Source organism: Falco punctatus (genome assembly GCF_963210335.1).
Source record: "Falco punctatus genome assembly, chromosome: 4".
In the NCBI taxonomy this organism is placed as follows: Eukaryota; Metazoa; Chordata; class Aves; order Falconiformes; family Falconidae; genus Falco; species Falco punctatus.
This window is the reverse complement of record NC_137583.1, coordinates 62,185,782-62,210,908: the sequence shown is the minus strand read 5'-3', so window position 1 is coordinate 62,210,908 and position 25,127 is coordinate 62,185,782. Positions and strand designations below refer to the sequence as shown.

The following is a 25,127-nucleotide window of genomic DNA, read 5'->3' as shown; positions in this document are numbered from 1 at the left end:
AGAGGCAGTGTGCCAGTGATCATAGATGAATAATCCTCTTTGGTAGGGGAGAAGGCAAGGGAGAACAATAATCCTGTTCTCTGAACCTCTTCAGCTACTGGAAACAATTTGTTCTTGATCACAAAGAACATGTATTCCCATGGCTTGATGTTTGTTTGGTCCAGGAGTTGTTCTCCAGAGACCAATCGGCCTGCAAGAGAGAAATCATCTGTAAATATGTAAGGACGTATTGGCACGCTCTGAAGATACCAATTCTGATAAATACAAATTTAAGGGGCAACAAGAAAGACCTTTAATGATAACCAATAAATCCCCTCCATTCTGATATCCACTAGGATTTGACCTCCAGAGTGCATCACAGAATCAAAGGGAGATTTTTCCAGTTTACTGTAATGCAGTTCTGGGAAGGGATTTGATAAAAGGCCTTGGCTATAATATAAGCAGAGTTCAGCTTTGTGGATCGTTTAGATAATTTGCATTAGCTATTATATGCTTTTTATGTTGTACTGTTCATTTAATTTAGCTGCTGCTGCTTTATTGTGGCCAAAGTTCTAGTTTAGGATAGATATCCTTTAAATGTTTATTCTCAGCTTTAAGATGCTCCGGCATCTGTGCTTTCGTTTGTCTGTATTATATGTTTTGGACCTATATGTATATAAAAATCAAGGAGAGGAAGCACATCCCAAAGTTCATGTAATGAAAATCATATGGCACTTACCTATCATTGTAAGTTGATATAAACATCTCACTACAAAATGTTGATCCTGTAGATGCATTTAATGTTTCTTTTATATGCTTCAAATATGTTTCTGTTTAAAAATCAAAGGCTTTTATCCACATTAAAGGCTACATAGATTTCTTATTAAGTAAATATAAAAACATGTGCCATAAAGCATGACTGAGAATTCTCAGACAACCTTAAAATTCTTGTCTTCTGAGGGGGAATATTAACTCCTAATACAGGGGACTAGTTTAAAATCCCGTCACCTGGACTTCAGTATGGCAGGAACCTAACTGATGGAAGAAGCTACAGCTCTGACTCTGGATTTCCCTCCCCTAACAATGAGAAGAGCCAGCTTGTTTGGGAGAAAAAGCTGCATTTTCTTCAAGTATAGTATTGCAGAAATGCTTTTTGAGTTCCCGGAGACTTTTCAAATACGTGGTGCTCGTGTGCTTCCAAGCTTCCACTGAAAATATTCCCCCACCTCTTGGCTCCTCCTCATACATGGGGGTCTGTCAATTGCACATGCTCTATCCCTATGTGAATGTGCTCTGCGTTGTTGGTTCTTTCTGATTTTCATGAAATGGGTGAATTATCTCACTGCAGTGGCAGAAATGCGGAGCGCCTTAACTGGAAGCAGCTGTTCTGTCTGTGATCTTCTAATGCAAGAATATTGGAAGAGATGGGAAGAGGAGGTGATGCAAATATGTATGTTTGGTGGAGGAAATGCTTTGAAGTCATGCAGCTGTCACAGTTTCTACTTCTTAGTCAACAGATGTGTCAGGATCGTTCTTCTTAACTAAAGCTCAAACCATGCTTCAAGTTACCTGACAAGACCGACCAGCTCTGTACCAATTGTGTCCATGGTCTAAACCTGGAATGACTGTTCTATACAAAAAAGGGTACAATTCACATAACAATTATCTTTTCCTTTAGAAGTCATTCAGACTAAATTTTTGTTGGTATGACTCTCATTTCTCCAAACCTGCCTCTGAGAAGGGAACCAACTGAGGATTTGTGAATGTGATGGTTGAAACTTGCAGCTGTAGATGCTGCCATGATAAGACATCTGTTAAGCAGATACTTTAAAGGAATATGGCAAGACAAACCTGAATGTTCCTCTTCTGCTGGATAAGAGTTCTTAATGGAAATTTAAACAGCGAATGGGCAGCCAGGGGGCTAAAACCCCACTCTCTGGCTAGCCAGTGGGGGCCACCTAGGGAAGGGAGTTTCTTCTAGGTGATTTCAGTTGCCAGTGCTGCTTGTTCAAAAGGATGCCCTTTTACTAAAGAGCAGGAAATGTCTTTCTTATGTTGTTTCTCCCTACCCAGCACCATGTGTTACAAAGAAGTATTTGGCTTCAAAGGTATACATCAGAAGGGAGAGCACCTCTGCTCTGTGGTGCTTTGGATCATGTATCTTCTCTCCCATGCATTAAAAAAAATATCATCTCAGTGCTAAAATCTGAAAGAGGATACTTTAACTCCAATTTAATTTGCCTTGTAAAGTCTGAAAAGATGGAAATACTTCACTGGGAAGATGTAAACAATTATAGCTAACTTTAAAAATACTTTCTCATGTTACTAATAGCTAATAGCTGACTAAGTACAATTATTTTCTTAGTCATGATCTCTCCTATTTGCATAGCCAAACTGCATTATAAGTAAAAAATAAAAAGATAAACATCAGCATTTTTAATTGACTTATCGAATAGTTCAATCATGATCTATAAAAAGCTCTTGCTACTTAGCAAGAAAGGGCTAAAATTGTGCTAAGTCTAACATGGTTGATAATGACAAGACATCTAAAATGACAGCATTATTCAAACAATTACCAGCGTAAGCTTCATCGTCCAAGCTATTATACTTCCATTGGTCACTTACAGGACAATATAACATGTTTGTTACAGTAAAATGATAACAGTGGATGTGATCAAAATCAAAAGGCTCAATGGGACATTTGCAGGTTGCGAGGTGTTTCTGAGTTGCACGATAAAAGCATCCTGTGTTTTCCTCAACCAGGTACTGTGATTGAGTGATAAGGTTGAGTCCTTATGATGTTCATGAATACAAACATTAATGTTATGTCTTACTTTTTCATGATGATTGTCAAATGCCACCTTTAAATGAGAAGTATGCAAAATAAGCATCTAATACAGCATCCTGTTACTGTACGTGTAGCAATAAAAATTAGTTGTGTGTGTTGATGGTGCATGAATTTGGGACTGAAAGCACAAGGATTACAGTGATCCAAAGCTCAAGACTCATGAAAATGCTTTATAATTACATTTGAGGTAAAATTTTCTGTAGAAGTTGGTGTTTTAGTAGAGTTATGTCACCGTAATGCTTGTAGGACATACTTATTAAAAAACACATCTTGAAAATAGTATTAGAACAAGATGAAGTTTTCCCAGAATTGTTGCCTTTTTAAAGAGTCTTACCCTACTGTAAAACAGAGAGCATTCCTCTTCACTTCAGTGGCAGCAGAATGAAGACCTGCCTTCTTTTGTGTCTCGGAGGCTGCTGGGGATCTTTTATGTCAATCGAAAGAGAAGTTGTTATTTGCTCATGGTATTTATCTCCACCTACTCTAATGCTGATAAAAACCTGGAAAAAAATTATGAGACAACCCATAAAAATAGTACAAATACGTAGGTAATACAGACTCAGACTTGAAAACACGGGAAAACAAACTGTGGTAGCATGCTGAGTTATCAGGCTATGAAAGAGAAAGATTAGCTCTGTGGAATTGTTTAGCAGTGCTGGCATGAGTCAGACCAAATTGTGTTTGCCTTCTGGAAGGCAAGTCTTTGTAATGCGGAAGAATTAAAATAACTCTGTCTAAAAATAGTGGACAAGCAAGTGTCCATGCAGAATGCAAAGTTCATGTTTCTTTAAATTTTATTTCTTTCTCCTGGATTTCAACTCTGCTGTGATTGATTTTTTTCCTAATATATATGAATAAATTCCTTTCTTAACAAAAATTGGCACATACAGAATACAGAGCTTATAAAACTGATCTGTATTGACACTTGCAAGTGATTGACAACATGCTGTGTTCTTTTTATTTAGAAAACCTACGCAATAATATATCAGAAGTATATTTGTTGGCATCTTTTCCATTTGAAGCTGTTCACAAGCTTTAGCTTAGTATAAAATTAAATGTCAGTGGAGAACCTACAACCTAATTGTATCATTTTTTTAGCCTATTGCTTACATGATTGCAGATATACAGCCCCTGGTTTAATCAGTGGAAGCTTTATTTATGAAAATCATGCTGTACATTATAGTTTTATACATTCATTTTGTGCATTAATAACACTCGTTCAGATGTTGGGGGTAAAAAATCAAATGGTGTCCTTTCCCCTTTGCTTTTCAGCTCTTCAAAACTAGAGGTTCATGGTTAAACCTTTTACCTTGTTTTTCACAGAAAATCATTCTGCCCCTCCAGATGTTACCACTTACACCTCAGAACACTCAATACAAGTAGAAAGACCACAAGGATCAACAGCACGAGTGGCACCAAAGTATGGAAATGCTGAACTTATGGAGACTGGTGATGGTATGTCACAAAGCAAAACTGGAGGTTTTTTTGAGTATCGTAACATTTTTAGTGGTTACTGTATGCATCTGTTCTTTGTTTCTTCTGGGCACTTTTCACCTATAAACATGTACAAAGTTGCAGCATCTTTACAGTCCTAAACCAAACTGGTATAAATAAAGCCGACAGAGAAATATTTCTTGATCAGCAGAGCTGACTCCCCACAGAAATTGTTCAGCAAAAGAAAGCAGTGAATCTCTTTACATCTACTTTTATCATGCTGCCTGTTTACAGCTAGTATGTTTTTTTAAATTACAAAGAACGTGACATGGTAGGATGGCTACATCTTGAAAAGTGATGTGTTTGAAGTTTTATTTTCTGAGTTTTGTTTTTTGGGTTTTTTTGAAAAACAGTTATTTGTAAACCCTTTCTTATTTACTGCTCCTCTTTTCTAAAACTTACTAAACAATATTTCAGCAGGGTGTGGAATTGTTGACCAAGTGTATCACATCCAAACTTAGCAGCTTCAGCTCTAAAAAACACTTGGTAAAAGTTTTGGAGCCAACCTTGTGGAAGGGTAGGAAGCTGAAATTCCTGCAATGCAGTGACAGAAAGCCATTAGTTCAGGAACAGTTGTCATGAATGTTGCAGAGGCTTTGCTCTCGACTAGGGAAAAAGAAAGGGGAGGTGATTGATGGGATTATATTATAAAAGTGCCCCTTGCCCCATACTCCTAACCAGAATTGTGTTTTTCAAAATGCTGTATGGGCACGCATGCCTCCCTTTGGAGATTGCTGGCTGGTGGGATTGGCTGTAGGGATGTTCAGAGAATACAGAGTCATGCTGAAGTAACACAAAGATGTGAACCATGTTTCATGTGGATATGGGACAGGCGTCCACTACAGTGTAAAGAGCAAACCAGAGTGAATGATGGGCCAGAGCCTATTACCCATACTCCTCGCTGAGCTGCAGTCTAGTCAGACAATATCGGTATGGCCAGTGATCATGGGGAGAGCCACTGCCCATCTTCTCACTGACCACTGCCAATGCTTAGGGAAGAGTTCTGTAAGGTTACTGGTATTGGCTGTAGGGAAGGGTTTTTCACTGTGCTTCTCTCCCTCAGTCTATGTGCCATTTCCCCTCTTAATTTTGCAACCTCACTCTGACATTGTTGTACTGTTTTTTATTTAAACTCTAGGCGTCATTGTTCTTTTTTGCTGAAATGATCTTATGTCTTAATGTTGAATACTTGAGTCACGGTATGGCATGAAACTGTAGTGGTGGTGACCTTGCAGTCCTAGACCTTTTCTTACCCCACTTAACATCTGGTGGCGTTCAGCATAGCAGTCGACTGATGTCTCCATTGATCCCTGTCCTGCAGGAGTACCAGTGAGCAGCAGAGTGTCAGCAAAGATTCAGCAGCTGGTCAATACACTAAAACGGCCCAAACGACCACCATTACGAGAGTTCTTTGTAGATGACTTTGAGGAATTGTTAGAAGGTAAAATGACTGTTTTTCAAAAGGTTTGGGGTTCTCTTATTAAAACTCTGTAAAATGTTTGTCTCATAGATTGACTTTCTAGAAAGCCAAGTAAGCCTTCCCTGTATTGGCAAGTACCAAAAAGCATCGGTATTTAGTTGAATCTGTTCGTAGTGAGCTTGGATGTAGTGCTGTAGAGTCAAAAGTCTCTCTTGTTTGCTCAGCTCCTGGTTCTGCTTGCAAAGAAACAACAGAAGGGAGTGGAGGGAAGCTTTGCTTTATGAACATTCAGCTGTGGGTTACAGCCATTGCTTTTGAACACCAATATGAGAAAAACTGTTAGTGAGGGAGCATGTTAAATGTTTTACACATCCTTTGTGTAACAGAGAAGCATTGAAAAAAATGAACTAAATGTAAGATAGAAACAAGGATAAAGTCAATGAAGGAATTTTTCTTTTCTGTTTTTTTTTTTTTTTTTTTTTTTTTTGTTTTGTTGTTGTTGTTGTTGTTTTTTTTTTTAAGGAGGTCAGTGCTTTGAGAATTAAGATCTGCCAGGATGTGGAGATTTAAATAGTCTTCATTGTAGTTTATAACAAAGTATGGTAACAGAGCATGACTTAAATCGGTCTGTTACTGATGACTTGTTAAAGTACATTTTTTCAGTAGTTCTGCAGTTTCATCTCATTACTGTGTTTTTGCCAGGAAGAAGTATTCTCCATCCCTATTTAGGAATAAAGATAGTTGATTATTTCAGAGATAAATATATGCATGCTGCCTCAGCAGTTTCTTTCCCTGCTTGTAGAGCTAGTGTAAGGATAAGCACGTGCATTCCTGAGATGTTTCAGTTGCTTCATCTCTCTTAAAGTTAAAAGTTAATTATTCTGTTGTATTTCTGTGTTGCTTCTCAATACCTTCTAACATTATTTTCAGGATATTTTGCAAAGGTAACTTATTCTCTTGGTTACACAGGTGTACACAAGGTATAGAATTTACATGGTAACTGTATATCTTTTCATAATCATAAGTTCAACAGCCAGATCCAAACCAGCCAAAGCCAGAAGGAGCTCAGATGTTGGCTATGCGTGGGGAACAATTAGGTGTGGTTACAAATTGGCCGCCTTCTCTGGAAGCAGCTTTGCAGCGATGGGGCACCATCTCACCGAAAGCTCCTTGCCTAACCACTATGGATACTAATGGAAAACCACTGTATATTCTCACTTACGGTGAGTGCTCTTCAAACTCCTTGTGCTTTTATATATTGTGTACAGTGTCCGCAGGTATAGTAAATGCATAAATACACAGTGAAAAAAGCCCTCTAAGGATTCATCTGTTCCATTTCTGAGTAAGGTAAGATGATTCTGAAGCTCTTGGTGTCTGATGGATTGCCAAGATGTTACAGTATGATTTATTTCACAAATAGGAAAAGAGCTGAGTACATATACCCATGGAATCACAGATTATAAATTAAGACCACTTTTTAAATACATCCTAGAGAAGATTTTCCTGAAGATTAATTTCTAAATCCATTGCCCTTGGATATTGCCCAGGCTTTGTTCTGCAAAAGCAGAACCTGGTATACAAAACTCACCAGCTTCCTGAAGAAATTAAAATAGGACTTTTTCCTATGTTCTACTGACACTCTAGTAAGTGTGTTTTGAATTATTCCTCCTGATACATAGTTGTACAGCTAGTAAATATACCCCCTGAAAAAGATTTGCCAGGATATATTTCAGCATGATCTTTGGTATGTTGATATAATTCAACAGGTACTGCCTGACAATCTATTGCAATCAAGAAAGACCAAATAAAAATAAACATAAGGATACCTCTGACAAATATATTCTAATTTTGAGATGTTCAGGGGCCATTTGGGAAATGTTCAAAGGAGTTGTTATGAATAACCATCCAACTTTGAAAGCAAGTTGGAGTATTTATGTATGTTTTTTCATATGGATGTAAGAATTTATTCTGTTTTTTTTATTTATTTCTACCTTCTCAGGGGCCTAGAGTTCTGTGCAGAGAGTGTTTTCACATGCTGTGATATAGAGGTTTGCCTGTTTTGTTCAGTGCTGAATGCTCCTTTCTGTTCAGCAATCAGATTGAGTGATGGTCCCTGGCCAGAAAGATGTCTGCTGCAAGTTTGGCATTGCACATGTATTTAAAGGCTTTCAAAGCATAACAGAACCTTTGCAACTGAAGGTCATGCATGAAACATTTTCCCTTCAGGTACTCGGAGTAAAGAAGTTACTTAAATTAGGAGGCAAACCTATGATTCACCATTGATCAATGTTTTTTCTTCCTTAAGGACATTTACTCGGAACTAGAGAAGAATTTTGAGTTTGCAATTACATGCTTGTGGAAGAGCAATTCATATCATCTACTGAATGGCCTAAATAAATTGGACAGGAAAAGAAATTAAGATGTTAGTGAGAGTCAGACCGTTTTCCTGAATATGGGATTCTGTCCAGAGAGTCTGAGCATATGTCCTGCTTTGCCCAAAGGGCTGTAGGCTGAGCAAATCAACCTGAGGAACTCATCCATGTGGCTCATGGAGCCACCTAGCCTGCTTCTCTGTCCTAACATAACTCTTTCCCAACCCCTCATCTGAATTGTCCAAATTCTGAGAAAAATGGGACTAAAACTCATGTTCTCGTTGCTTCCATTTGGCCTTTCTGTAGTTTCCTGAGTTCAGAAAAAATCAGCTCTTTTGTCTTTTCTTTTTTTTTTTTTAATTGATAAAAGATGTTACAAACCAAAACATTTGTAAGAGATTCAGTGAATTCTTCTCTGCTAGCTAGATTTCAAGCTGACATTCTTCCTCATGGGAAATGTCCACTCAATGTGCCATGGCAGTTTTCTTAAATGACAGCTGCTTTGAAATATCATTAACTTTACAGCCACCTGCCATTTTATTTGTGACTTTATAAATGATTTTGCTGTGGCTAGTCCATCTTTCATGTCTAGTATTTTCTAGCAATCATGGGCATGGCATTTTTTAAAACTTGAATATTAATAGACATTAAGGCTTAAACTCAGCAAAGACACTTTTATTCATTAATTTTTATCCTTGTGCATATTTCCACTGGCCCCAGTAGGTAATAAACTTTTGAAAAGGTGAGCTTATTCCATAATCCTACCACATGGTATTAATACGACACTTAATTTCCTTGTGTGCATGCTATGATCAGATGACCAAAACTTTAAAATATCAACACTGAAGTCTTTTGGTAGCTTCTGAGTTTGTATCTCACAGTTAATTTTAGGTTCTTTGCCAATTTAAGTAAACACTATTACCAGGAATTTTCGTATGTTCACTGTTTGAGAAATATTCAAGAGTTTGAAGAATAATTCTAAGTTTCTAGAGGTTCAGTCTTTGACATGTTACCTAGATGGTCACTATACAACTCTTTTTGAATATCTTACCTCTGTTTACTCTTTCAGCTTCAGTCTCACACTCTCTCATGTCTTCATGGAAATCCTCTTGATTCATCCTCCAACTTTCTGATTAAGAGGAGGTTTCTACATGATGTCTTTTGGTCATTACTTTTTTCATACACAGCATCTTCTCCGGTTTCTCATCTCTGCATGGATGAATTGCAGGTTTGCCTGCTTATTCCAGACTTCTTTCATCTTTGCAAACTGGATTCCAGGAGCGTCTCCAGCTGTCAGCTAGGTCATAGCCCCTCTGAGTAGGAGTAACTTATTCTCATAACTTCAAGCATATTTATCTCCTCCTTTGTGGATCACGTAGGCAATATTGCCATACTGCCCGATACTCAGGCTGTAGCTTGAGTATCGTACACAACCTGGACATTTTACTTTTGTTACAGCTGTTCTGTGTCCAAACCTCGCAGGTTATTTTGGGAGCAAATCTTTTCAAATGCAGACCTTTTGCTGCATCTACATGGTGAAGTCTCATCCCATCTGTCACCTTAGTCTTGATTCTTACAGCAGGCTCTCTCTGGCCCTGAAAAATGCAGTGTTGGCCTGTTGCATCTCTCCAGGATGCTTTCATACTTCCCCTTGGTGGCCTTGCATGCTGAAAAGGAGCTCTCTGAGAGTCTTCAAAATTCTCTTTCTCCAAAACCTTCCTCACAACTCTTCTGCTGTCTTGCCCAGACATGTCTGAGAGTGGTCAGATGAATGGCCAAGCTACGATATGCCATGACAGACACTGGTAGGTTGGTGTGGTAAGACTACTTTGTGTGATTTATTGGAATAAATTGCCCTACCTAACAGCGGCTGATGTGGGTATGATACTGTTGGTGTGGATTTAAGTGGTGAGTGCTCTAGATCATGATATGCTGTTGTGCCATAAAGAGAACTAGTTTGAAGAAGTTATTCTTTCAGCTGTTGCTTAAAATCATCTCTGCCTTCCCATTCCTCTTCAGGAATTCATCTAATCTGTAATGCCTTACATCTCCTGTGTCTTTTTTAGCATGTTTTTTGAGCTTATTGTCTTCATAGCATGTCAGGACTGTTTTCCTCCATGTGTCTCAAATTACTGTAGATAGAAGAAACGAATACCTGCACTTGTAGACTTCATCTTTTTTTCAAGCAAGTTTTTGAAGTGGTTTGCCTCAGTTCTTGAAGTTCTTCTGAGTGCCTCAGTTGTAATCTTTATTTAATGTACTCAAAACTCTTAAACTCCTTCTGGTGAATGAAACACTGAATATTACTTATTTCTCAAATATTTTGTTCCTCTGGGAACTTGGTTAAGTGGAGAACATCATAGTTAAGTTATTCACAATCCCTTTATAAATCAAATCACTGAATATGCATAAATTGAAATGTCTGAGATATGGGAAGGAAGGATGTCTTTACTGAGTTTTATGTAAGTCTGAACTCTGACTAGAAACCTAATATGTGCTCTGAGGAAGAGGAAGACAATTTCTGGCTCAGACAAAGTTAATCAGAGTAGTCAGGCATCTGGTTTTGGTATTGTTGGTATTAATAATGAAGTGCTTAGTTATTTCTTAGAGGAAAAATGTGAATAAAGGACAGTTAAATCCTATATAGTACTTACACTATCACAGTTACTTTTCTTGCTTAAAATGATTATTCTAAGAATAATCAGAAAGACTGGGGAAAAAGTAAAAAGCTGAAAGTAATTTGGGATGAGCAAGTTCTGAGCTTTCTTATTTTAACCATTATTAAAAACAACAAAATGAGTACCACTTAACTACATGTGCTTCAAAGAATCTCATTTTCATTATCCAACACTGTCTCTAGTCATGTTTTTTAAAAACCATTTTCAGTAGCTCTGATGTATTGTTTCACATGTCAGAGGCCTGTTGGAGACAGCAAGGCTAGCAAAAAAGAAGAGGTGCTGTGGATACAGAAGTATTTTTTCTTTATCCATTTGGATTCTGTGGAGAAATAAATGCCTGAAAAATGCTATTTTTTTTTCAAATTAATTGCCAATAAAAAATAATACTCTGACACAACTGGAAACATTTTGTGGCCAAAGTCATGCTGCCTTAGCAGAGGTGATTTAGCTTATACTGGAGATACCTTGAGGTGGCTGAAACTTATTAACAGATTGAAAATAGCCACCCCCAACCCACACTACACAAGGTGTACGACCCAGCTCCTCCCATGTCCTCTGGCTGTGAGAATCAACTCAGCCAGGAATTCACGATTGTCAGGAGGAGAGGGGGAACTGAGTGTCTCCTAACCAAGCAGCTACATAACCAGATTGTCCTTATATCTGAAATAACTCAGTGCTTGCAGAGGTACGGATAGTCATGGTTCAAGTCCGTACAAAGATATCAATCTTGTGATTATTTTGTACTTTAAACCTTTATTTCTTTAATAAAAAGACAGAAAACGACTTTAAAAAATCTGTATTACAATCTATGATTAAGATTGGGATATCAAGCACTGTAGTAGCGAGGTTACCTCAATTCTGAGTATGTCTGGAGCCTTTTATTCTCTGCAACAGAATATTTTTGTTCTTTTTCTTTGGATTTTTTCTCCCAAAAAGCAGCAACTTCATTTGCTGCTTTGGATGGTTCTAAAAAAGGTTTATGAAAAAAAGAGCTAACAGAGCAGCATAACTGTGACTATTATTTTGCAAAGCAGAAAAAATGCCGCTTTACCTGCATAGCATTAGGAAGTTTGCCATTTATACGAGTTTTAATAAATACTCTTGTTTCTATTTAATATAAGAAATGTCCTACTGTGATACTGAGAAAATGAATATTTGACAAAATTATTTGCAGTTAAACTTTGGCAGTCTCGCAATTGCTGTGCACGGAGATTGGTAAGCAACCACTGGTTTGGCTTTGTTGAGTTAGTGCTGTGTGGTTCTGAAAAGCATCCTGAAGATGATAAGGAACTTGACTGTGGTTTGTTTTCTCTCTCGAGTTTTCTCCCTGATACAGCTTTTCTCTTATAACCTTCTTTACATTCAACACAAATGTATAGTCCCTTTACAGATTGGCAAATGAAGAGGAAGGGCATTTACTTCGGTGCCACGTGGAAAACATCTGATTTTTGTTAACTGATCCCTTTTTATGTGGATTTTAAGACCTGGTGGTTTCCTTTACTCTCATAATGTGTTGCTTGTCCAGATGGAACTGGCTTTTAACTCTAGCTTGCTAAATTTCAGTTGGTAAAAGATACTGCTCTCCGAATAGACTGTTTAAAAAAGAACAAGACCGAATACAAATTAAATGTAAAATATGTGGTTGCTACTATAGTAGAGTTGCTACTGTTCAACTAAATCAAAATTCCAGCGGCAAAGGAACAGGGACATGCCCCACACAGGTGTTAACAGAGTTTGTCACAGCTGCCAGAGAGATGCTGTTTTCCATCCTGTCCTACTGAGAATATTTGTGTACACGATGGCTGCTGGATATGGCTGGGGTTCAGAGGCATAGCAGTACTTGCTGATACTTGCTGGGCAGTGGGAACACTCAGTTTAGTTTGCAACTATGTGAAGAGCATTAAAGGCCTCCCTGTATAAACACTGCGCCTAGGGCGTGCAAGCCTGGCAGCAGCACTCCGGGCAAGTGACAGAAGTGGCTGAGGAAGATGCAGTCATCTTTAGAAAAAGAAGATTTATTTCAGTAAATGCTTAAGCAATTATAAGTTAGGCAATGATAGATGTGGAGAAAAGCTTAATTTCTTACCATCTTATGGCGTTATACAAGATCTTGGAAAGCAGCACCACAATTAGCGGCTTGATGGGAGGTAGGAACAAGGTTGTAAATTGTAGTAGCAGCAAGTTATGTGTTAACTGGATGTTGTTGGGGTTTTGTTTCCCAAATCAACTTGGGAAGCTCTTCTGTGAGCACCTACCAATCTGCTTTGTTTAGGAGATAGTTTTGTGACCTGAAAACTGAGTGGTAATTCAAGTGCTTAAACATCTAGGTACTAGTAAACACCTAGTGCCCCGTGTTACCCACAACGTGTGTGTGACTGGCAGACACAGCACAGGGTCTGCAGAGCCCAGGCTCCTTCTGGAGGGTACCCTTGTGCCTGGACCACCACTAGAGACTCAGATCTCTCACTAATGACTTATCTCTGTAGATCTTTTACCACCTGTTCATTTTTAAATACAAGAAAGTAGCTGCTCATGTATGGCTGGTAAGCAGATCAGAGACCAGCAGGGACAAATCCTGTCCCCGGTGAGGTAGGTAGGGCAGTTGTGAAGGATGGTGCTGGGGTGGGGATGCAGGCAGGAAGGTGAGGAAGAGGAGGGCTGATGGGGTCCGGTCTATCCCCGGGGAAATGGCAGCGAGGCAGCAGCACTGCTGGCAGTTCCCACAGCTTTCTGCTGTGGCAGTGTGGCTGGAAGAAAGGAGCTCTGGCACTGAGCTGAAACATCGGCTGGTCCACTCACTGCTAAATGAAACTCTTGCTTGAGTTTCCTACATCTGCCGTCCTGTTTTCAAGCCAACTAACTTATTAGAAGATTAATGGCAGCGTGTTTATCTGCGGAGGACCAGTGTCTCGTTGCACTCCGGCTGAGGACAGCAGGGCATATCGTGAGCAGCCGCAGACAGCCAGATTTCTGCTGTAGCCCGTGTAACGAGGACGGTTTAGCCTGTACAAGGATCGGCCTGGCAGCCCTAAGCCCTGTCTCAGAGAGAAAGCCTTGGACGAAGCACATCTGGCCTCCTTGCCAAGGTCTCCCCCTCCCACTGCACAGATGTGGCACCGTATGGAGGTCACAGCAAGGTCGCAGCGTTGGGATTTGTGGGAGAGGTTTTAGCAATCGGCTTTTTCCCAGCAATGTCTAATCTCTCAAGTTTGCAAAGGAAGAATTACACTGTATTGCAACCTAGGCAGAACCAAGGAAGGAAATACTTCAAAGATTTCCTTCTTTGTAACATCCTCCGTTACCGAGGGCTTTTATCCTGCAGTCATCAAGTCCTTTGTGTTTGTCAGTGATGTTGGGGGGGGGCAAGCAGCCAAGATGGCAAAATAAATGCATGGTTCCGTGCACCTCTGGTCAGAAGCTGGTACCCCATGCAGCAGCCATAGATGTGGCCCTGATCATTCATACACTCCTGCCTCCAGCTTCTGGATTACTGCTCCTTTTGTAGCCCTTTATTTATTTTTTTTGGAACACAGCGATATACCCTGGAAGAAAAATTATGGGCTTCCTGTTGAACACGATCCAGTTCAAGATGCGCATGGACTTTGCTGTGCCTGCTGGCGAGGCTGCCCCGTGGGCTCTGCCTGCCCGTGGCTGCTGCTGCCTGCACGGGGGCTGCCTGCACGGGGGCTGCCTGCACGGGAGCAGAGGCAGCAGCAGCTGGGAGCAGGCAGGGGCTGGGGTGAAGGTATGGAGCTTTAAGGGCTTCAGGAGAGACTGTCTATTCCAGCTCCTTCCCAGCTGAATGCAAACTAGCTTCTTTGTTCTGGTTTTCCACAGTTTCATACACATGTGCACATGCAGTTAGCTTGGCTAATTAACATAGTTTGATATTGCACAGGTAAATAGAGCAGGAAAGGGCTGTGGTGACAGAAAATGGAAGTCTTTGACAGTTAGGAAGTATTATGGGCATTTTCTGTGCAGTTCAAAGGGTATTTAAATGGAAAGGTGAGGAATTAGGGAGGCAGCATTATATATGCTCTTATGTTTCAGAAGCTGAAATAAAATATTGGCAATAAAAGAGGATTATGACAAAATGTATTTGAAGACTTAATTATTTAAAACTTTACTAGAAAGTACCCTTTTAAATTTAGTTAGTCTTTGAGACAACCTAATTTCTGCATTTACTCAGATCACTTATGTGGAGATGGTTGCGCTGCATACCTGGGTACTTCTGAAAGAATGCATCTAAATACTTTAATATGAATAGCCCTTAGATTTTGAAGAAAATATTGTAAGATGGCGCACTTAATAGGTGAAAAATTAGTGTGAATATCATAAATGCAAATTTAAAACTTGTAACAGATTTAATCTCTATAGCTCAGAACTTTTCACAGCAGCCCCTTATGTCTCTCAGAAAAGCAATTAAACATTCAATGTTCATTTCAAGCTTGAAAGTGTTTTGTGTAAAGATGGTTCTTTCTTGCAATTCAGAACTTTTGCCAGGCTTTTGATTTCCATTCTCCAATTTTCTGTATCATTACTAATTGCTCTTTGAAGTTTGTTGCCACTGAAACTTTAATGTTGGAAACCTTTAAGAATATTTGCTTTCTTAAGGCATCCTTGGTTTTTTCCAGCTTACTTGTCAAATTCAAGTGTTGACTGTGCAGCAGGGATGCTTTTAAAGACTTTCTTTCCATCAAATGCAGGTAGTTCTGTCATAGTGCTGTGAGGATTAATCCTGCAGACATACTCCTGTATCCATGCTGAATTTCTAGTGGAACAGAATTGAGTTATGTTTATTTCTGAGCATCGAGGCCGTTCAGCATGCAAATACTGGAGTAATTGCAAATAAACAAAAATTTTGCAAAACATTGTTTGATGATACAATATTACCATTTTCATAAGAAGTAATTGCATTTAGTACTTTCTCAGTAACAAGCAGCAGTGACCCTTCCCATTTCCCTTAAGAGGAAAAAAAGAAAGTCAGTCCTTCTCCTTGTACTTTGTATTTACACCAGATTTGCACTGGAAACTAATTGGATAGTATTGCATTTTATAACCAGGATGTGGAAGAATTTACTATAACAACTGCTTGGCTTAGTTATAAATAGCAATACCGTATGTTTGGGAGCCTCAACTGCTGAACCCCATAGGTAATCTGTTGTCAGAACCTATTATCGTTGAAGTTATTGGTGGGCATGAATTAAAGATTTGTTACTGTCAGATTGAATACTGCTTAAAGACAGTACCTAGGGGCCAGCCAGGAACAAGGACTGTTACAGTCGGTATTGTTCAAATGGAAGTAACAAGGTCTCTAAACAAAGGCCATCTGAAAGAGCTTTTGTAGTTGGAAGATGCTGATCGCTTGAAAGATTAATGAAAGGCGTGTAACATGGCCAATGAGGTCTTGGTGAGATAAACTGAGTGAGTATTGGGGTGAAATCTTGGTAAGGATTAACTAAGTGTGGAGCTGGAGAGATGAAGCAAGGGAGAGACAGTAAAAACGAAGGGTGCCTGGAGCAAGTGAAATGAAACTGAAAGAAGCGAGAGTATGGGAATAGGTGAGAAGAAAAAGCCAGGTTAAGTCGAGGAAGGGCCAGAATTAAGAGTGAAACACGGCCATATGGATGTCCTAAGGATCAGAGGGTCCCTGCTGCTTGTGTGCCCCTTTGGCTGTGGCGTGTTTTCTGTTTGCTGGGGTTTTTTTTCTTTGTCTCTGCTTCTTGGGACCTTTTTCCTTTTTCTGTTTGTGGCTTGGGGTGAGAGAAGTGCCATCAAGAACCTTGAGCAACACCCTCGGAGGTCAGTCTGGGCTGAAATGCAACTTGTCCAGCTTGCTACAGCTAAGGGTGCTAGGATAGTGTCTGGACTTGGTGATGTCCCCGCCATTCTCTAACAGTTAACTTTTGGAGCAAAGATCCAATTTTCTTCAAAGTAAGAAATTTCTGCCATGAAGAAAACTATTTTTTTTCTTTCTTTTTTTTTTTTTTTTTAATGCTGCTCTCTCAAAAAAAGAAGCTCAAACAAAGCTTCTGATAAGTATTTAAATATTTCCCCTAGTCCCAGTAGTGGTGTTTTGTTTAGTTGAAGAACTACTATAAATGTTCCTAGTCTTTTTTTTTTTTTTTTCATTGCTCAGGTATTCTTTCTCTTTAAAAAGCTGGTAAAACATAAGAAGAATTTTAAAATTAATTTCACCAATTTTGTGTTAATAGGCAAACTTTGGACCAGAAGTATGAAGGTTGCTTACAATATACTACATAAATTAGGCACAAAACAAGAACCAATGGTACGACCTGGAGACAGGGTGAGTATGTTAATGATTTTTTAATTGCTAATAATTGAGATCCCACGTTGACTAAGAGAGAATGAGGTATTTGGGTGGTCAGAGGGAATTAATAAATGAACTGTTGGGGTGTGTGTGTGAAATCTGCCTTTTAGTTAGAAAAAGAATGATCATTCAGACAGGTGTTTTGAACTGCGTAATAACTAACCTGCACTGGTACTCACTGAATAGTAACTTAGAAGTTGTGGCAACATCAACAATAAACATTCCCATGGAAAGTCATTTTTGGACATAGAACAGCAGTGTTCAGCAAAAGCTTGCTTATGGAGCCTGGAGGTGTCATGTGGGTAAAAAAACCTACTTACTAATGACTTTGTCATTGTGGAGATGGTAGAAACAAGAGAAGCATTGCGGAGGACAAAGACAAGCAAAGTAAGCACATTTTGGCAGCTAGTGAAATAAATAAATTACGCTGACTGGTAACATGGAGGATATTTCCATTCATAGTTCCTGACTCTGATGCAGCTATTGCTAAATGCTGAATTTAGGTGAGTGGATGAAATCTGTAGAGAGCAGGGGTTACAGAGGTCACATTTGAAGTTGTTAAATGGTGACAAGAACATCCTGTGATTTTGCTAATGATGTACTTACACACCTACCCCTTCATCTCTCAAGGCTGGCCAAGCCTGCTACCCCTTTATCTGCCAAAGCATGCACAGAAATTTCCACAGGTCCCATTCCAGGTTGGCTTTAAGCTGTGGAATGGATATTCCAGAACAAATGTGTCAGAAATGCAAATTGTAGTCTTGCCGTAGTGCTTGAAGTTGTGAGGGTAGAATTAAATCTTCCTCCCCCAGGGTCTGACAGTAATTCTGAGACTGTTGGTTCACTCGGTCCTTTTGTGCCACAAGTGAGAAACATGCCTGTTTGCATTACACATTTTTTAGGGCTTCAAAAGTGAAAGCATGCAATAAAGCTTCCCAGAAGAAAATAGAAAAAAAAATTTAAAATGAAACCTGACAGTCCTTCCTACTTTTCTTTTTCAAATAAATCATAAAGAATTTAACTAAAGGATCTCGAGATCCTTTATCTAAGTTGTTTCCTACAATGGCTTTCAGCCAGGCGTGAGATCTGAAGAATCTTTTTTACTTGACTTACACGTCTGTCTCTAAGCAACAGCAGAAGAAACAAGTTGTTCAAGTGTACACATCAAAACAATCCACCCAGAAGGCTCCGAAAGGAATGAAGTTTGCATATGGGCAGCGTGCGTCTCTCCATATCTGTTGTGTGCTAACTGCCCAGCTTCGTATTCATTTACTACAGCAGTCCTTGGCATCTTCTAACATTAAGAAAGGATTTGTGGATGATTCAGGCTGAAAGCTGGAAGTTTAGCTAGTGCAGGACGCATAAAGAGCAAATTGCAGCTCTTCTAAAATAAGTCCACCTAGATTACAGTGAAAAAAATGTTTATAGCTGAGTGCTGAAAGCATATGCTTTGTGTTGTAAAAACATCCCCGTGTAACAGAAACATGATCATTTGAAGCAGCTTCGTGCTGAAGATGAGGTGTTACTGTACTTCTGATGTTCTAGGCTGTTATTCTGGCTGTTATGCCCCTGTTGTAATAACGTAAAAGCTTTCTGACCTCTTTGAAGATGGCTTTTTATTCTAAGTAATGTAATCTCTGTGACAACAGTTAAAGGTAGTTTTTTAAATACTAGATGAAATGCAGGCATATATTTCTGGTGTTTTCTAAATGCAAGTGTAATTGTTTCCATATGTTAATATTATATAGAATTCAGAAAGACCTTTTTCCCTTTAAAAGCATTTTCTATCAATACAGTCTCTATTTTTCATGACTACCGTTACATCACCTCTTTGGTTCTTTATCTGAGCCAAAAAATAAATGAATGTGCCTGCATTTCATTCCCTGTTTCTGGTATTATTATAGTACATGACGAACTGCATTTGTCTTCTATAGTAACTTCAGAAATTTAACCTTGTGTCACCCCAGACAGCTGAATGGAAATCAAGCTTGCCCTCTGAAATATCTACTAGATAACCAGATCCGCATCTGGTAGTAGGCACTGTATGGTTTGATTTCCTTCAGCTTTATCCCTTTTTGCTTTTACACACATTATTTATTTATTTGGTATAGGTCTGTTAGTGATTAATGGTTTTTTTGGAGGAGAAGTTAATGCCTCATTCCCACTGGACTTCAGTCAGATTTTTTCACCTCCATCAGCTGCTTTGCAAAGATTCCCAGCCAAACCTTCGCTGCCTTTATGTAAGCAGAGACCAACACAAAACCCAACAATCCTCAGAGTACTGGGATCTTTCAACATCTTTCAGATGTTTGCTGGGCTTAGCAAACTCTACCATCCAGTCAGTGCACCCAGCAAAATCCCTTTCTTTCTCTTCCCCCTGAGGCTCTTTATGGTATGTGCATATAGATGCATACAGTAAGCTCCACTCAGCCATCTCCAGCAGTTGGATTATTTCATGTGCAAGCGTACAGATAAAGTAGCAATGTACTTTCTCTGAAGTTTCTCTAAACAGTTATGAAGTTACAGTCTTCAGCCTAAAACCAGATATTTTGGACCCAGATGGACAAGGTTGGTTAGATTTCTTGTAGTTTGAAGAAATAAATGGAAGGCAACTATCTTTGAAGCCATGTGAAAACTCTGGAAACATTTATAATTTCTAATAACTAAACCTTGGTGCATATATAAAAACATGTTGATTTTAATTTGAGAAATTGAAACACAGAAGCCCTTGGGTGTCAAAATTCAAGAGTTATTGAATAGTTTCAGCAAATTTTAAGGTGCTGTAATAGTACACTGGGATGCTGTATGCAAGCCCAATGGAATTGAGTCTGAAATCACTCACCACGCTTTTTGCATGCCACTTCATTTGACTGTGCAGGGTAGTTGCCAGCTGCATTACAGCTGTTTAAGACATGAACTGAAAGCGTCCATCTGATGGAACCAAAACAAAAATATAGACAAGATCTGGCCACTGAGGTCATTCACCAGCGAGAGCAGTAGCATTCTCTGTCTTTGCAAGGAGGGTCATGGCCCAACTCGCTGGATCTTCAGCGAGACCGAGCGCTCTCTCTTCTCCTTCCCCTTTGCCCCTGCAGGATCTAAGATATTGTCTGCAGTGCCCACAAAAGTAAGCTGCACAGTTCAGCACACCAGGTGAAGAAGAGCACCTAAGAAGCATACAGATGATTTTCCGTGGTCTTTTCTTTGGCATTCTTCTATCTAAGTAATTCTGTAGCCCTAGCCTTGAAGCTGTGAGGTTCAAAAAATTGAAGCCTAGGTTGGCATGCTGTATGCCAGCTCTGGATGTGATGTTTGCTTCTCTAGATATCAGGTATTTGTGTTCACACAGTACACAGAAACTTCTACACTTGGACAACAGTCCAGTCCTAAAATGAAACTGTTATATGAGGCAAAGCATAGCGAGGCAAAACATAATAGGTTAACAACTTGCATAGTGGCATAGTAAGTCTCGGTAATCTGAATTGGTCACAGATCCACTTAGTTTTTGGTAACTTCAAGCAAATTATTAAAGTGGAACGTAGAATTATATTAATTCCATTTACTTGGTTAGTTAACATCTGTAAAGCAATCAGTAAATTGAGAGCCAGATGAAAGGTATTGTCAGTGTAGGAAACAATGCAGTGTGAAAATATTTTAATTATATCCTGAGTAGAAATGTTCACAAAAGGAATACCTATCAGAATAAATGCCGTCTGATTCCTCATTTGTCTTTCATTAGGTATTTGAATAGTTTATCATAGAAGTGCTTTGGTAATCATCTCTCTCCAAAAGGAAGCATGGAAACTCCAATTATCATTAGTTGAAAGCTGCGATAAAACACATTGAACATATGTCTCTCTGTTTCAGGTAACACTCGTATTTCCTAACAATGATCCTGCTGCTTTCATGGTAGCATTTTATGGCTGCCTGCTTGCAGAAGTTGTCCCTGTCCCTATTGAAGTGCCACTTACAAGAAAGGTAAGGGACTGAATTTCTTCTCTGTGCTGCATTTTAAAACTTGCATCAGAACAAATCACAACTGACCATAGCTTTCTGAGTACATTTTTGTGGTTAACTAGCTCTGTGTCTGAGGATACAAAGACAGTGCTGTGTGGTGAGTTATATATAGATCCTTCTTTTCTGTGATGGAAATCTGAGGATGTGCTTGCAGTTTCAGTAAATGCAGGTCTGTCTGGAAAAGGAAAGGAAAATTTTCCAAGAGAACAGATCTACCAATCCTAGATGGATTATCTTTGTAGCCTCTCAAAACATTCTAGTGTTGCCACTGACAAAGAATCATTTGCAACAACTGCTGATTTTCCACCTGTCCCTGCAACGCAAGCTATGTTACAGTGCCACTAGCGCTGTGTATGCTACTTCAAAGCAGTTATGAAAATGCCTTCTACTGTGTCTGTATGTGCATATGTATCCTGAAGCTTCTGTCACCATGGTCATCTCTGTCACGGGTGGCACTTGAACAAATAAAGCTTGGGAATTTTTGCCGCAGAGCATACATTCATAGAGGTTACTGGCCATTGCTAATCACAAGCTTTTCATGTCCAGCATTGGATCAGAGATTCAGCAGCATCCTAGGGGAGTGTTAGCAGACAGGTACAGCAGTTCCAGCCAGAAAGAATGCCTGGAGGCAATGAGAGGAGGGGGTTTGGTGGTGTAGGCGAGCCACAGCTGGGAAGCTTACACTGATGTTGCTGAATTTGCATTTTCTTCTGAGGATGTATGCCTCGAAGGCTGTAAATGCAACAAAATGTATTTATTCATTACAAGTTCTTTTTGTCATATCCCCTTAATTTCACCATGGCTGGCCGCAATGCCTGTAGTAAGGTTCTCCCAAATATCTGCTTATATAATGCCTTTTTTATTAGCTAGCACTAATAACACCTTACTTTAATTATTTGGTCAGGAATTGTCCACACAAAGTGTGTTCTTTAATCCTTAGAAGCTTTTTTTGTTAAACTAAATTCTTTTGGATAGTGTTGACTGAAGCTATGAAGTGTTCCCAAGGAAGGGGCTGGGGAAATCTATTGCTTTGCTCACAGTTTCAATTTTTCAGTTGCCAAGGGCTTTTCTTTGAAATGCTCGGGTGTCACAGCACCCTGGAGCAGAAGCTCAGATCTTTGTTTCATGGACAGGTAGCCTGCCTTTCAAATGAAAAACCATGAAAACAAGTTTCTAAGCCCACATAAAGGCTGCAGTTTGCACATCTCACGTAACAATTTAACAGCTAAAAATATCTGGAGATTCCTTCCTAACTGAACATGTTGGAACCTTCCTCACCTCTGACAGGCTGAGTTAATCTCATCATTTCTGCATTGTGTTCACACATGCCCTGGCCAACATCTGTGGTGAGCCCTTGCCATGATGAAACCAGAAGCTGACAGGGAGAGAAGTGGTGGTAGCTGGAGGAAGGGATTGTTTGGTGAACTGGGGAAGGAGTGGAGAGAATGGGGGAAAGCGAGTGGATTAGAGAAGAAAAGGCCATGATCCAGCTGAGCAGACGTGAGGTAGCTGAGTAGAAGGAAGGACACTGGGAACCAAGGGAAAGAGGAGACAGGAGGTGCCCCAGCTTAACTGGCTGAGACTGGAGGAGAGGTGCAGGCAAGCTAGAAAGGCCATGCAAGGAGAGAGAATGGGACCTCCACTAGTCTACCTGCTTTGAGGAATAGGGTTATGCTACTTTATTTGTAAAATGATGAGAGCTCTGGGAGGTGGACATGAGTATAGAATGAGGATAATTATTTTAGTAGAAATACAGCACTTTTGCATCAGGCTATCGCCATGCATTCATATAAGTGCAGTACCTTAAGACAGTTTGAGGCAGTTGCATAACATGGTGCATTATTTCAATATAAAACAGATTTTAAATGCATCAGCAAAAAATGGTGAGCAGACTATGTACACTTTAAGATCGTACAGAGTGCTCACATGGGTAGGTCTGTGTTCAATCTGTGAAAAAAAAGAAGCAACACGGCTCTGAGGGATAAAAAATCTAATACGTCTTTCCCTGTTACTATTTTTCAAGGTTTAATGACATTTTAAAGTACATGGATGAGTGTAAATTTGATTTATTTTGGAACATCTGATACCACATCCATCCAGTAAACTATAAAATCCAGCTGTTCAAGTAAACACTCTATGTCAAATTAATAACTTACCCTAATTTGGTTGAAACTCCTGGGTGGGTGTTGGTTTTTTTTAAAATATGTGTGTATATATGGATATATAAATACACACTTCCACATACATATGTATATATTTATATAAAGGAATATCTATAGACTTAGACTGATTAACTATTGCCAAGTTCATTCTGTAATGTTTAAATATCAAATTAATAAAACAATAACAGAAATGTCAGTGGTATAATTAAAAAAGCAACATGATCTATAAATAAAACTATGCAATCTCACAGCATATACTATTGCAAATATTTTTGCATTTGTTTATATGGAATGGGATCTGGAGTGGAAACAATGAGATGAAAATTGTGTTCTGACTAGTCCCAGAAGGAATACCTCTGTTTGGTCAAATGCCAGCGAATTGCTTCTGGCATCCGTGGGAAGTTGTCATTTGTGACATCACACAATGGCCTAGACTGTTCTTTTATGCTTTCCCATTATTTGTGCTCTTTTCTACATGCTTCAGTATGTCCTGGCACTGGACATTTTTTGGTTTGCTTTTTGGAAGACAGAGATGTGAACTAACAAATAGACCATCAATTATATTATAGGCTAATACAGACTTACAGAATAATAAGCTGGTACAGGATGAGCTATTTTAGGGAGTTATATTATGAACACATTTTTAATATTAAAACTTTGCATTAGCAGCTTTAATACTGTTCTGCATTTTCATAAAGAAGAGTTTTTCATGGCTCTGTGCAGATTTTGTGTGCCAGCTTAAAACTGAGCAGTAACCTTTGCAGCCAGATAACCTTTTGGCTTATATACTGCTATGCAGACATCTCTATCGATGTGGAAGTAAAGGCTTTTGCTTTACCAGCCCATAGATTTTGGGTGCATTCCCTTTTCTTCATAGCATGACTGTTATTTTTTTTAAGGTTCTGGCAGGGGTTTTTTTCTGGTTCATTATTAGATGAGGATCCATCTCTCCTAACTCTTACCTTCTATATCCCACCTTTGTGTTGACAGAATACCTAGAATTAATTGTACTTCCCCCAAGGACTTCAGGAGACCTGTCTGATGTAGCATCTAGGATGGATTGCCTGAATACCCAGCAACCACGCAGCCTTCTCCAGTTTAGTTTTATTCCTAGAATGTCTCCTAATGTTCAGCAAAGTCCTGGGAGCTGGCATTCACATCAGCATTTTTTTGGCTCTTTAGACTTTGGAAATCAGATTTAAAATTAAAAACTGAAATCCCAGGCTTTTTCTGAAGTACATCAGAACTACCTTTTAATTCTCGAAGCAGCAGTCAGGGGTTCCATGGTCATTGTGGCAATAGAACAAATAGCATGTTTTAATTTCTTCCTCTTTCCTTGCATTAATAGCACTGAAATGCCTATATCATGAACACTCCACACAATTTTTATAACTAATCCTCATCCCTTGGATTATGGACTAAATTCCTTCAGAATAGTGTCTTTCTCTCCAAATATTTTATGTTTCCCAAACATTAGCAAATACTATGTTCTATACAACTTCTCTTCCTTTGGAGCTGCCACTTTTGTTAACCTTGTCTAAAGTTGGAATATTACAAATCGTGTCATTGTTTGTGTGATGTGATGGGAATTTCAAACTGTATATCATAGAACGTGCCATCAAAATAGATAATAAGGGATTTTCAACATGTCAAGTTCTAGCTCAAATAGTGATTTGTTATTTCTCTTACAAAAAAGATTGAAAAATACGGGTTTTTTTATTTTATTTCTTTAGATTTTGGGGGGGTTAATGTTTTATTCCATTTGATGGGCGCCATGGAAATTATTATTATTATGCTCTGATACAGTCAGGGGAGCTAATCAGTTT

At 39.1% G+C, this 25,127-nt stretch overlaps 1 protein-coding gene across 7 annotated transcripts in view; it reads left to right on the top strand.

Annotated features, from left to right (window-relative positions):
• DIP2C (disco interacting protein 2 homolog C) overlaps positions 1-25,127 on the top strand; it is a 325,883-nt gene that overhangs the window by 209,549 nt on the left and 91,207 nt on the right. For all 7 annotated transcript variants that reach the window (XM_080385105.1, XM_080385104.1, XM_080385106.1 and 4 more), the window contains 5 exons: positions 4,151-4,282; positions 5,643-5,762; positions 6,767-6,964; positions 17,007-17,098; positions 20,990-21,100. In XM_080385105.1, the coding sequence (XP_080241231.1) occupies positions 4,151-4,282; positions 5,643-5,762; positions 6,767-6,964; positions 17,007-17,098; positions 20,990-21,100 (653 nt within the window). The remainder of the gene's footprint in view (positions 1-4,150; positions 4,283-5,642; positions 5,763-6,766; positions 6,965-17,006; positions 17,099-20,989; positions 21,101-25,127) is intronic.